General features: G+C 38.9%; 1 protein-coding gene across 2 annotated transcripts; it reads left to right on the top strand.

The window, feature by feature from the left end:
* The first annotated feature begins 6023 nt into the window (after positions 1–6023).
* Positions 6024–8598, top strand: LOC120270051 (thioredoxin-like protein slr0233). 2 transcript variants are annotated; one of them, XR_005539552.1, is made up of 6 exons: positions 6024–6252; positions 7149–7237; positions 7763–7940; positions 8041–8114; positions 8209–8255; positions 8436–8598. XR_005539552.1 is itself a non-coding variant. In XM_039277052.1 (5 exons), exons 1-4 carry the CDS (start codon positions 6085–6087, stop codon positions 8104–8106), a joined length of 501 nt encoding a protein of 166 aa, XP_039132986.1. In that variant the 5' UTR covers positions 6024–6084; the 3' UTR covers positions 8107–8114; positions 8209–8374. The 2 variants fall into 2 exon arrangements, 1 of the variants encoding a protein (XP_039132986.1); XM_039277052.1 differs by lacking the exon at positions 8436–8598 and having other exon boundaries at positions 8209–8374.
* The last annotated feature ends 3881 nt before the right edge of the window (positions 8599–12479 follow it).

Genomic DNA, 12479 nt, shown 5'->3' with positions numbered 1-12479 from the left:
GAACACGAAAAACAATGAATTGAATTTGTCCAGATTTACATTTGAAAACAAAATTGACAAATCGATATACAAGACATGTTATTCAAAAAAATGCAATTTAACCCGCCTGCGACGACCCCTTTGTCAGCTCGGACGCCGACGCCTCCCTCCTTAAGTATGCGGGTAACATACCGTGAATCCCGAGGTAAGGAACGTCCCGTCTGCGTGAGTCCGTAACTTCTCACCCCACGCACTGCTCGATAAACCGCATGACGTAGACGTGCGCAATCGACGCTTCCTTGTTTTTGGCGTGGGGTTTTCGTGCGTCGCACGCAGCTGGGTACTTTGTCGTCGCCGACCGCTTAACTCCATATCGGCACAAAGGTCGAATAGATTCACTGCCGAGATACGCAAGTCGAGATTAGAATACCGATTTAAATACCAAATAGATATTAATCGGACATAATTAAAGAACTTACCATGTCCATCGCGTCCTTATCGTACTCCTGCATATGAAGAATAATGCCTGTATTCTTGTTTATCATTGTCCAGGACGACGACATGGAAGTGGTCATTCATGATTATCGGGAGGATGACAATTTGAACTTTATGCAGTGTCATGACAGACATCCCCGATCATAGCCATAATTGTGTCATGCGCGCCGTCCCCGCTTGACATAAACAGATGCAAGCGGTCCGATGATGGAGGCGCTTCTTGTAAGGATATGGCTCTTTGCTCAGCGACTTTTGTACATGCATACGAAAGCGCCCATCACATCATCAGTGACCATCTCCCTTCCCCTCAAGGCAGTGTATAACCCGTCTGCGTGAGAGTCGACAACGTCATTCTTCCACACGCATAGTGCTGAGGTTAAACGATAATGTATATTAGAAGACCATATCAGAAATATTTAAATGATATTATCAATTGTTACATGATATTATATATAATTAAACGGTAAGGCGAAAAACTTAAATGATAACATAATGGTATTAAACACTATTAGGTAATAGTTAAACACTATAAGAAACCCTTTAAACAATATCATAAAAACGTTACACTTACTCCGTCCATAGAAAGCGACTGAGGAAGATCCTCATCAACTCCCTCGCTCAGATTTGTTAAGACGACTCGAAAGCCAACCCATTTCTTCTTCTTCGAATAAAAGCTTTCCGAGCCGCCCTCGTCCAATTTTTGATCGGGCCTTGATCATCTCTCCTCGCTCGGCTCTGGGGTCTTCATCACGATCTTCCTTCGACGCGGGACGATGGCGACGAAAGATCAACCGCAGACACTTCCTTACATGGTTCTGCTGTGGTGGGATTGTGTCCCCGCTTGGGTCATGCTATCGCCGGGCCACGGCCACTGAACGGATTCGACGATCTTCTCAACCGTGGCCACGACAACAAGATCACTGGGAGACACACCCTTAACTTGTTCTCTGACCTTCGTGGATCGTGTCCATCTGACGCCGCATCTCTGCAAATGGCTCCACCGGTCGACGATTTCATCGAGAAGAGAGTCAACGACCTTTCCTCAACACGGCAACGGCCACATCATCTACGATGTCCTCCACCGCCACGGCCATGTCATCAATCGGCCGACAGACTCAAGAATAAAGATCACCACCGATGGTGTTCATATTGTTTCATCGTCACCGGCTGGAGACAGAGGCGATGATTGTTCTCCTCTTTTTCGCAAGTCTCTTCGAATGTGGCCGCCTTTGGAACGACTCTTCCCGATGATGTCGCTGCTCGCCAACCTCGACGCCTCGCTCGTCCCCGGGTGCTTTCGGGTCTTTCGAGGGACGGCGCAATGGGTCACGAACGCCCTTCCAACGCCTCACACGAGCGACAAGCCAAGGAAACTCCGGTCATCAATATCCGCATGCTCGCGATAAGAGTTGCGGTGACATCTTCGCCCAATGTCACCCGGGGCCGCCACTGGCCGGAGGGGTACGCCATAGTCGGGGGACCGCTGCTGTCGTGGTAGGGGGTTGCTGCAACCGCCGGGGTAGGGGAGGGCTTCTCCGGGCCGAGGAATGCGTGCGCGGTGGGGTGGAAGTAGGAGAACGGCATCCAGCAAGCACGATAGAAGGCCGCCTCTCATCCCCGCCTTCGAGCAAGTGGTTCCGAGCAATCGGCATCCATCCGCTCGATTGCGCCTAACAAATATTTCTTTCTTCAAAGATTCACGGAACCACTCGTGAAACTAACATATGTAAACCAAACAATTTCAAATGAGATCATTCATTTTAAACTATAAAAACTATATATTTAAACGTTATAGAATATAATTAAACGGAGAACAAAAATATTTAAACGGTTATGTAATAATAGTTAAAACTCAGAATACTAAAGTTAAACGCTAAATAAAATGTTTAAACATTAAAGACTTATGTTAGACATCTGTCCATGATTTATTACCTCTTTTCCATCGAGCGACGACAAGCTCAGCTTTCACCGTCGCTCGCTCCGTAAGTACTTTTCACCGTAGCACAAAGATCCTTGGGATCTGCTGAAACGGACTTTCTTCCCCTGCTCCGGCCACTCGTGAAAACCGAGACGTTAAGCGACCGAGCAAACCCTTAACGTACCCTCGTGTTGGTCTTCTTCCCCAGCGATCTATCTTGCACTCGAGCGGCCGCTGTGGAATATCCTCCATAAGCCACTTCAGGCGCCGCCTCGCGCCTACGCGACGTTCCCCACTGGGTCGGTAGATCATCGACGTAATCAACGATCCAGGGCTCGAACCGAGCATGATGTATTTGGGAAGAGGGATCGTCCCCATGAGGTACACCATCGAGTTTGACAAAATTATCTTCTTCTCCCTCCGTCGAACAAGTCGCACTGCAGTGCTCTTGATGGAGTCTCCGTGCTCTCGTAGGTCTCTGATAGATACCGCCCTTCGACGCCCGACCGGTTTTCTTCTTCGAAAGACCACTCGCCGCCATCGCAACGCAGTACTCAAGAACGAGGGCCACATCTTGAGGTCCGAAACTCAGCGAGCTTTTCCCCGATCCTCGAATTTATTGATGCGACCATCGTACCTTTGCAAAAGAGAATCAAGAAGGGCCCTCTCTTGGTATATGGCTTCCAAACTTTAGTGAACGCACGCAAACGGTGTCCTTCAATAATCTCCCGATTGTCGAGGGGTCATGTTAACTTTCAATTCAAACTAAGGTCTCCACAACGGTGTCAAATAGCAACGCCCCATTAACTAGGGTCGACCGCCATAATCACAAGCCTCGCAGATTGACAAAAGTTTAAGCGGAAATATAGGGTTTTTAAACGGTAGAACTCTCGCTTATTAAATGTAGATATAAAATGTTAAACAGAGACCCATTTTTGTTAAACAGAGACGATAATACTTTAAACAGAGACAACAAATGTTAAACTGTAACATCTCATTTCTTAAACGTCAACCCTCATTTGTAAAATCGCAACCATATCAAACGAAACGGAAATGTACATTATAAATATTACACAAATCATAACAATCGAAAAACTATTTCGATAGTGTATACATACTGAAAATGCAAAAACAAAACAAAACCCCTAGCCGAGAAATCTCCCTCAGACTAACAAAACCCCAGATGAGAAATCCCCCTGCAGACTTTCAATATCTTCCAACAAGAACAGGAGCACAAAACAAAAACCGAAAAAAATCTTTCTTTAGAATGTAACAGCTTAACATAAAACCATACTCAATACCTTAGATCAGAAACTCGATGAAATGCCAACTAGTCGCATGGGGACTTCTCCTTCGAGATACCGTGGAAAGGGAAAAAGTCGATGAAATGCCAATTACAGAGGCTTCACGGAGAGACAACTTTCGAGACAGCTCGAAATGGAAAAGTCAAGACGTGAGTTGAGAAAAAGCAATTAAACGGCCCAATAAATTGCCTCTCAGGGTTACCCTACTGAAAACCCCCACTTCCTCTCAAATCGCCGAGATGGTCTGCAGCCCACGACTCCCCCATGCAAGGGCATTTTCGTCCAAAAAAATTTGAAACTCACTCCGTTCACATCCGTTACAGGGTTTGGGGGTTTGAAAAACATAGACTTTAAAAGGAGGGGGTTTTTGGGGATTGCAAAACTAACGGGGTGTTTTTGGCAATTTTACAAACTTAAAGGGTTTTTTTGGCAATTTCCACTATTTAATATCCGATTTTTCAAGTTTTAAAAACAAATTATATGACGAAAACTTAAAACCCTTAAAAAAATTAAAACTAAAAACAACTCTAATAACATTAATTTATTAGTAAAGTGAAAATAACCATCCAATCAAAATTACTCAGGTTATTTTTATTTGTCTATTTACCTAATTCACATAATTTAAGTAAATCGGTTGAAATTAATTGATAATTTAAATTTTATAAAAAATTATATTAATTTTCTAAAATTATTTTTATTTAAAATATGCTTTAAAAGATATGTATTTAGATATAATTTATTAATTATTGTTATTATTTTTTTTATTAAAGTGAATAAACCACAGATTTCATTCAAAAAAACAAAAAACATAAAAAACCGCAAGAAAACAATGGAAACAAAAAGTGAGTCACCAGAAGTGAAACCCGCGAGAACATGAGAAAAGAAAAACAAAGTACAAACAAAAAAAAAGGGGAGCAACAACCAACATCAAATTAGATTGGCGCTATCTAGAGTTGGGTCCTCAAGCTCGCTTGCTGGAGTTGGCTGAACAAGTAGGTCGGGACTTTTCGAACTCACAAAAGCAAGACTACGACGAATCTTGGAAAGTGACTCCTCGAGCTGGGCACTGATCGAGGCAGGAGCTACAATAAACCAATCGATGAGCATAAGTTGAATTTTGCTAATAATAGAATGCTCATCTAAAAAAATAAAAGAGAAAATACGTCTATTGCTCTAGGCACAGATTGTCCAACCGATAGCCCTAATAAGGATAAAACCCAAAGGTTTAGAATTAAGAGTGCTTTTTAACCCCAGAAATCCAGGCTTCCAGCAGTTTATTAGGGACTTCTGTCTGGAATAGAGCAGCAAAATGTGTCCAGATTCTAATAGAAAAGGGGCAACTAAAATAATAGATGGTCAGCCTCTTCCTCTGTCGCATTACAAAGAATGGAAGTGCAAGTGAAGATTCTATTACACCTTCGTCTTGCCAAGTTAACTTGGGAAAGAATTTTATTGTGGAGGACTAATTAGAAAAAAAAACTTTCACTTTGAGAGGGCAAGATCCTTTCCAAAGGGATTTTCCGTAGGTACAATGAGTCCCACTATCATTGAAAAAGGTAAAGAAGTATTTAGCCAAAAATCCCTTGTGAACCCATCTCCAAATTTTGGAGTCCCTACCTTGGGAAGGGTTGATGATCAAAGACTGTCGTAATAGAGATAGATCCTCTAGGAATGTGTCCTGTGGCGAGTGAGAAAATTTGGTACCGATTTGAGAAGATCGCGACAACTAGAATAGCGATCCGGCCACTTGTCTTTAAGGGTACTACTTTCCAACCAATGGTCTACCCAAAAAGAGGTATCTTCCCCATCCTTGACAATAGAATTAATATTGACAAGAAAAGCCTCGTAACACTTTAGAATGCCATTCTAAAAGAAGTATTTTTTTTCTTATGGTAGTGTGCAATAAAGTTATCAAACCACCACTATAGTTATAATTGAAAGTAATGATTTTGAACCGAACAGAATTGCTATCACCCAAAAATATAATTTATTAAAAGTTGTAGAGATACATTTAATATTAAAAAAAAATTAAAAATAATATTTAATGTATCATAAATATTCTAAATAAATAAGTAAAAAAATTAAAGAAAAACTCTAAAAATGAAAAAAGTTAAAAAGGATTAGAAGGAGTATTATTAAATTCAATATATAGGGAAAAAATAAACACATTAAAAATATTTTTTTTAAAAAAATGCAAGTATTGATTGGAAACTTCAATGAAATTCTTTTTCTTATGTTTTATGTAAAATATTAATTAATTAAAAAAATTAATAATTTTTTAATATATATATATATATATATATAATTGTCGGAGTTTCTTAGAAGCAAACACCAGACGAAAGGGCTCATCCCTTCCCGGCTTCCCGCAATCTCCAAGAAACCCTAGCAATGGCGGTTTCCTCCACGCCTTTCTTGTCGTGTAGCTTTCGCCCTTCGATCTCCATCGATGCATCCAACTTCTCCGCCTTGCCGGTGCGATGCCCACCGACCCATCATCGCCTTTCGCGAGGTTTCCAGCGGCTCTCGACGATTCCTCAGCGCCAGCTCACTCCGCGGGTGATTAATTATCCTTTTTTCTTTCTTTCTATTGCTCCCATTGTTCGATGAATTGTTGGGTTTGTTCACGAGTTTACTGGTTGTTGAATTGTTTGAATTTGATTTCTGAAAGGATGATTTTGATGGGTTCGTTTGGTTAGTAATTCACTGATTTAATAAAATCTTGACATTTTGTTTTGTTTTGATTTTTAGAAGTTAAATATCTGTGCAAGATTAGGGTTTTAAGAATCGAGAGTGAATAATTTCGATATTTCAATTCCAGTATCACAAAAAATGTAACTTTAAGGATGTTCTTGATAAAAAGAGGCACAAGTTTTGAGAGAAATGGACAACTAACTGACTGAAATGAAAGATTACAAGCAGAAGTGTTTAATTTCAATTATGTGTAGAATGCTTGACCATGGATGACAAATTTTAAACTTTCAAGCTCTAGTTTTTATTTGCAAACTCAGAATAGGAAGAGCCAAAATTTCTTGGCGTGGGGTTTGTTTGTAGAATTGCCAGTGCTTTTTTATGATGTGTTGCTCTGTGGAACCAAGGGTTTTGCAAATTTATTCTAGTAATTGTGGTTATTGGTTCTACACTAACACAATATTATTTTTTAATCACTGCCTTTTGAATTCCGATGGCTTGGTTTTGGATGGTGGATGCTCTCAAATTTTTAGACTGTGTCAAAATTCAGTTCCTTCCATGATAGGGGAAACATACTACCTCTGGATTTAGTGGTTCTTTAATTAAACTGTGTTTGAATTTTGGACTTTGTGTAGTGAGGGGAATTGTTTTCCCTTTTTTTCAAACTTTGTTCACTTTACTATAAAATGCATGAAGTTGATGGATTGATTTATTTTGGATGGTTTTGAAATATGATTCATCATTCATTTGCGCTTTTTCTACAGGTACAAGCAATGAAGCAAACCTTTTCTTCATTTGATGAGTTGTTGGAAAAGTCTGATAAGCCTGTGCTGGTAGATTTTTATGCAACTTGGTGAGAGAATTTCATTTTATCATAACTCAATATAATGGCTTCTTGAATTATCCCATGGTCTATTCTTAATCCTTTTGGATGGTTTCATCCTTTAGGATGGGTTTGGGACCTTTTTATTATATGTGCTAGAACCTGTAATTGTGGGCATGCCTGCACTAAGCCTGCTTGGATCTTTTTTTTTAATTTGAGCAATTTAAGCAACAAAAGTAAACATGGCTACTGAATCTTCTCCTGCAGTCTTGATATCCTTTTCGTTTGTTGCGTCTGGGTAAGAAATAATGCTTTATTCCTATAGTTTTCAAATGAACAGTAGCAAACTTGGCTCTTATCTTTCTTCTATAGTTTCTAATCAAAGAATTTCCTTTATGATATCACAGAGTACATGTTTTCATGTTCTTTTGTTCATTTTGTTTCATTAGTTCATTTTAATTGAGATTTATGTTGCCGTATGTTTTATAGTGTGCGGTGGCTGATTTTTTGGTTTAAGTGTTCAAACAATAATAACTCCCATGCTTCCATTTCTAGGTGTGGTCCTTGTCAGATGATGGTTCCTGTTCTTGAAAAAGTTAGTGAGGCTTTGAAAGACAAAATCCAAGTGGTGAAAATTGACACGGAGAAGTATACAAAGATTGCAGGTGACTATAGAATAGAAGCACTTCCCACATTTATACTTTTCAGGGATGGGAAACCCTATGACCGCTTTGTAAGTTTTGAGACACCATTTTCAGTACATAGATAATGACATTGTCATCCTAATTTGGCCAATAAATTTATGCTTCTTTTCCCTGTTAATTTTCATTCAGGAAGGAGCAATGCCTCCTGAGAAGCTCATCCAGTGGATTGAGAATGCATTAAGCGTCTCCAAATAGTCTTTCTGGTGAGCCTTTTATAACATCTCAAGTCCATGAAACAACTAAAGCTTAGTTTACTCAAGACCTTTTTTTTTTCCTTCCTTAATTTTTGCCTGGCAGATGTGAATTAGAGGTTGTTATCAAAATCTCCAGATGTTGGATATCCAGTGAGTAGAAAATCCCAATTATATCATTCAGATACATTGCAACTGGATAATACTTGCTTCATGTCTGTATTTAAACATCTACATTCTACAACTCTTCTGATTATCTCTATTTTTTTTTTTTTTTAAATTCACAATGTCTCAAATAACTATTGAAGACAATGGTAAATTCATTTGCTACAGTGAAATACAAGTTTGATTTACCGTCAATGTATTCTCATTCAATGGCATTTACAGCTCAACTGCTCAGGATTTGTTCAAACTTCAGCAGAGGTAAACTCAAGTCTGTTTGATTCGTTCAGGTCTGTTCGATTCGTGAACGAGTATAATACAACAGTTAAAATATATCACAAGTGCCTGTTCTACATTTGATTTTTATTGGACAGCACAATTTTTTTTTGGTTATTTAATATTTGATTTGCATAAATACGAAACACAAAATAGTAAAATTACAATAATATTTTTTTACTATTCTATATTTATATTACAATAAAAAAAAAAAAGCACAACAATATTTTTATGAAAATTTAATCAAATTCTATAAGAAAATGAGGACCAATAACATAGCAATAAGTTAGAAAATCAATTAAGTAGGTTTAGATCAAATATAACATAATTTTAAAATTTTTCAATCCACCACAACAAATGAATTTTCATTAAAATTTTAATTTTAAAAATCAAACAGATATATAGAGAATTAATTAAATAAATAAATAGATAAATAAATAAAATCATCTTTGTATAGTAGTGTAATTTTTAATTTTAAACAGAGATAATTTTGTCTTTATATTACCATATATTTTGATAATTTTTTATACTGTGATTTTATCAGAAAAAGTGGATAAACAACTGATTTATTGATAGGAAAGACAAAAGTACAAAGAGTTAAATCCTCTCACCAGAAGTAAGGGGACAAAGTACAGCTAATAAAACAGATAAGCAGAAAGTAGATAAGAGTCTAAGCAGGCGGGAGATATCGTCTGGCATCTCAAGTCTGTCTAGAAATGTCGAAGGAGCAACTACTCCTGATCTGCATTGTGGTCGGAATCGCTAGTAGGATTTGAGGTTTTAGCGCTGTAGAAGTTGAGTGAGTGCTTGATTTTATGTGATGCTTCATTGAGGTTTTGTTGATATCTATCAGCAGCTGTTGAGAACCAAGAAAGAAGCATATTAGCAGTTTTATAAATAATATTAAGATGCGATGATGCAGTCAATTGAAAGATGCGATTGTTTCTTTCGAGCCAAATATTCCACAAGATTGCTCGAGAAGTGAGGTCCCAGAGGATTCGGTGTTGAGGGACTAAGGATGGTATCCAATTGGTCCACAGTAAGGGAATTGTCTGTGGAAGAGAGTTTAATTCTAAAATTTGAGAAAAAAAAATGCCCAGATGCGTTTGGAAAAAACACAGTCGATGAAGAGATGTTGAAGATTCTCAGAGGCATTGTGGCAAAGGACACATGTATCGGTGGAGTTTTGAAAATTGTAACCTTTCTTGAAAAGATTTGCTAGAGTGAGGATTTTGTCCTCCCCAGCAAGCCAGCAGAAAAGAGTGATTTTGCTTGGACAACGATTTTTCCAGAAAAGGGGGTAAAGCGAGCTGCGTATTCCACCATCAGTGAGAAATTTATAAAAGGATTTGACTGTGAACGTGCCACTTTTTTCAAGGGTCCAAGTGTGAATATCATCTTGAGTATGGGAGCAATCAGGGATAATTTCAAGAAGAGCAGATAACATATCGGGGGTGGACGTGGGAAATAAAAGCTCGGGATTGTTTAGAAACTGGGAGAATTGCCTGATGGTAATCCAAGGGACGGTACAATCACTGAAGAGATCGGGCCAACAGTCTTTAAGTAGGATTCCAGCGTGCCAACGATCAGACCATAGTGAAGTGTTAGAGTCACTTTTGATAGTTTTCATAATACATGATCGGAAGGAGAGTAAAGTGGAAGTCACTCATGCCCAAAAAAAGGATTTTTTTTCTGGTTGGAGTGTGGGATAGGATTCCATTAGTGTCATTTATAGAGTAATTAGCGTGGATGATTTTGGACCAGTTGCTGTTTGGATTGCAGGATAATTTCCACCACCACTTTCCTAGTAAAACGCTGTTAAAGGTCTGGAGGTTAAGGATTCCCCATCCTCCCATTTCCCGCGGTCTAGTAATCCTGTTCCAGGCTATCAACCTGACTCCTTTGGGTCTCAGATCAGGGCTTTTCCAAAGAAAATCTCTCCGAATTTTATCAATTTCTTTAATCACCCAAGCAGGGAGCTTGAAAACTGACATCCAGTAAACAGGAACAGTGGAGAGGACAGAATTAATGAGCGTTAAGCGTCCACCAAGTGATAAGTAATTTGCTTTCCAAGAAGTGAGTCTAGAGCAAACCATGTCAATGAGTTTTGCCCAGTTATTTTGTTTGGGTCTGTGACCAAAAAGAGGCACTCCTAAGTAGGTGATTGGGAGACAGCTTCGGGAGCAGTTTAGGATTCTAGCTGAGGAATGATGAGGTTGGAAGCCGTAGTTAGAGGAGTACAGGCAGCTTTTCGAATAATTAATGGTTAAGCCAAAGGACCCCTCATAAAGATACATGATTAGTTTAATGATATGAAGATCTTCTTGTCCTCCAGTAGAGAATAAGAAGGTCGTCAGCATATTGGAAGTGACAAGTGTTATCGGTATGATTCAAGGGAACACCCACCAAGACTTTGGATTTGAGAGCGTGGAAGAATATAGCGCTCAAAACATCAGCGGCAAGGGCGAAGAGCAATGGTGAAAGGGGATCGCCTTGCCTCAGGCCTCTTTTGCATCGGATGTAACCCTGAGTCGTTCCGTTGATAATGAATTGAGCCTTGGCAGTACTGAGAATGGAGTGAACCCAGGAGATCCATTTAGGTCCAAAGCCTCTAGCAGCAAGAATTTCAAGCAGAAAATTCCAATCAAGAGAGTCGAAAGCTTTTGCAAAATCCACTTTAAAGATGTGACCAAGGCGTTTACGTTTTTGTAAATTGAAAATGATTTCTTGTGCACTGACAATATTGTCCGCAATACATCTGCCTTTAATAAATCCGGATTGTGATTCGTCAACTAGCAAACTGATAACAACATTGAGACGGTCGGCGAGGATTTTGGAAATAATTTTACAGGTGGAATTGATAAGGCTGATGGGGCGAAAGTCCATCACATCACCTGGCGTGTTATTTTTTGCAATAAGAGTAATATGTATCCAGTTGATACGCTCGAGGTTGATGGTGCCTTCGAAAAAATCCTCGCAAAGCTTAACAAGAGTGTCTTGGAGAATGGTCCAATGTTTTTGAAAGAAGAAAATAGGGAAGCCATCCGGGCCAAGTGCTTTGTCAGGGTTAAGGCCAAAAACAGCTTGTTTAATTTCTTCAGTAGTGAAAGGAAGTTCAAGCTGGGAGAGATCAATTCTTTCCTTATATTCAGAAAGAAAATGCCAGTTCAGGAGAAAAAAATTTGCAAAGAAATACCAAAAACAGATCGGTAGTGATCAGTGAAGATTCCATAATTTATATTGTACTCTATCTCTGTTTGTAAATCCAACACATAATAATAAAATTTATATGTATTATCTTTTGAAACTTTGTTTATCAAACACTTCTGTCTGCAGATATTATTCCTTCTTTTGTGAGTATCACGCTGATTGTTAAGCCCCACAAAAACTTTATTAGTGGAGGATAATTATTGGTCAAAGCTTTAAACATTTGCCGACGATTTTCGCTGTTATTTATTACGATTAGTTTGGCAAAATAAAGAATGCCCACAGCTGTGTTAGTTATTCCCTTGTAACCAATTAAATAATCAATCAGTTAAATAAAATATAGAAAAATATCAGCCAACTTTCTGAACCAGTTTGTGCCAAGTAGTCAAAATAAATAAAAAAAATTCTTCAGGGTTTTTTAAGCAAATAAACCTTCCAAATTATGCGGGGGAGGTTCATTCCCTAAAGCCGACAGTCAATCACGTGCCTCTTGATGGACTCACGGATTGACACGTGTCCCACCGTCCAAAGTGGGGCCCATACCAATCCAAATTCTTATCCACACGGACAACTTTGTGGGCCCTACTCTACCTCTACCCATTAACAAAGATATTATCATATTAACAAGGTCTTCTCTCTTTAAAATCACAGCCGTTTATTCTGGTTCACCTTATTCCAACGGTCACGATCAAGCAATTAATAAAAAATCAAAGGTGTCCCTCCTAAGAGCCC

The sequence above is a fragment of the Dioscorea cayenensis genome, chromosome 10, assembly GCF_009730915.1.
Source record: "Dioscorea cayenensis subsp. rotundata cultivar TDr96_F1 chromosome 10, TDr96_F1_v2_PseudoChromosome.rev07_lg8_w22 25.fasta, whole genome shotgun sequence".
NCBI lineage: Eukaryota > Viridiplantae > Streptophyta > Magnoliopsida > Dioscoreales > Dioscoreaceae > Dioscorea > Dioscorea cayenensis.
This window is presented reverse-complemented; position numbering and strand designations above follow the sequence as displayed.

Coding starts and splice junctions, on each gene's coding strand:
- LOC120270051 (XM_039277052.1), top strand. CDS start 6,085: ATGGCGGTTTCCTCCACGCCTTTCTTGTCGTGTAGCTTTCGCCCTTCG. Junction 6,253..7,148: donor AGCGCCAGCTCACTCCGCGG/GTGATTAATTAT, acceptor CTTTTTCTACAG/GTACAAGCAATGAAGCAAAC. Junction 7,238..7,762: donor GTAGATTTTTATGCAACTTG/GTGAGAGAATTT, acceptor TTCCATTTCTAG/GTGTGGTCCTTGTCAGATGA.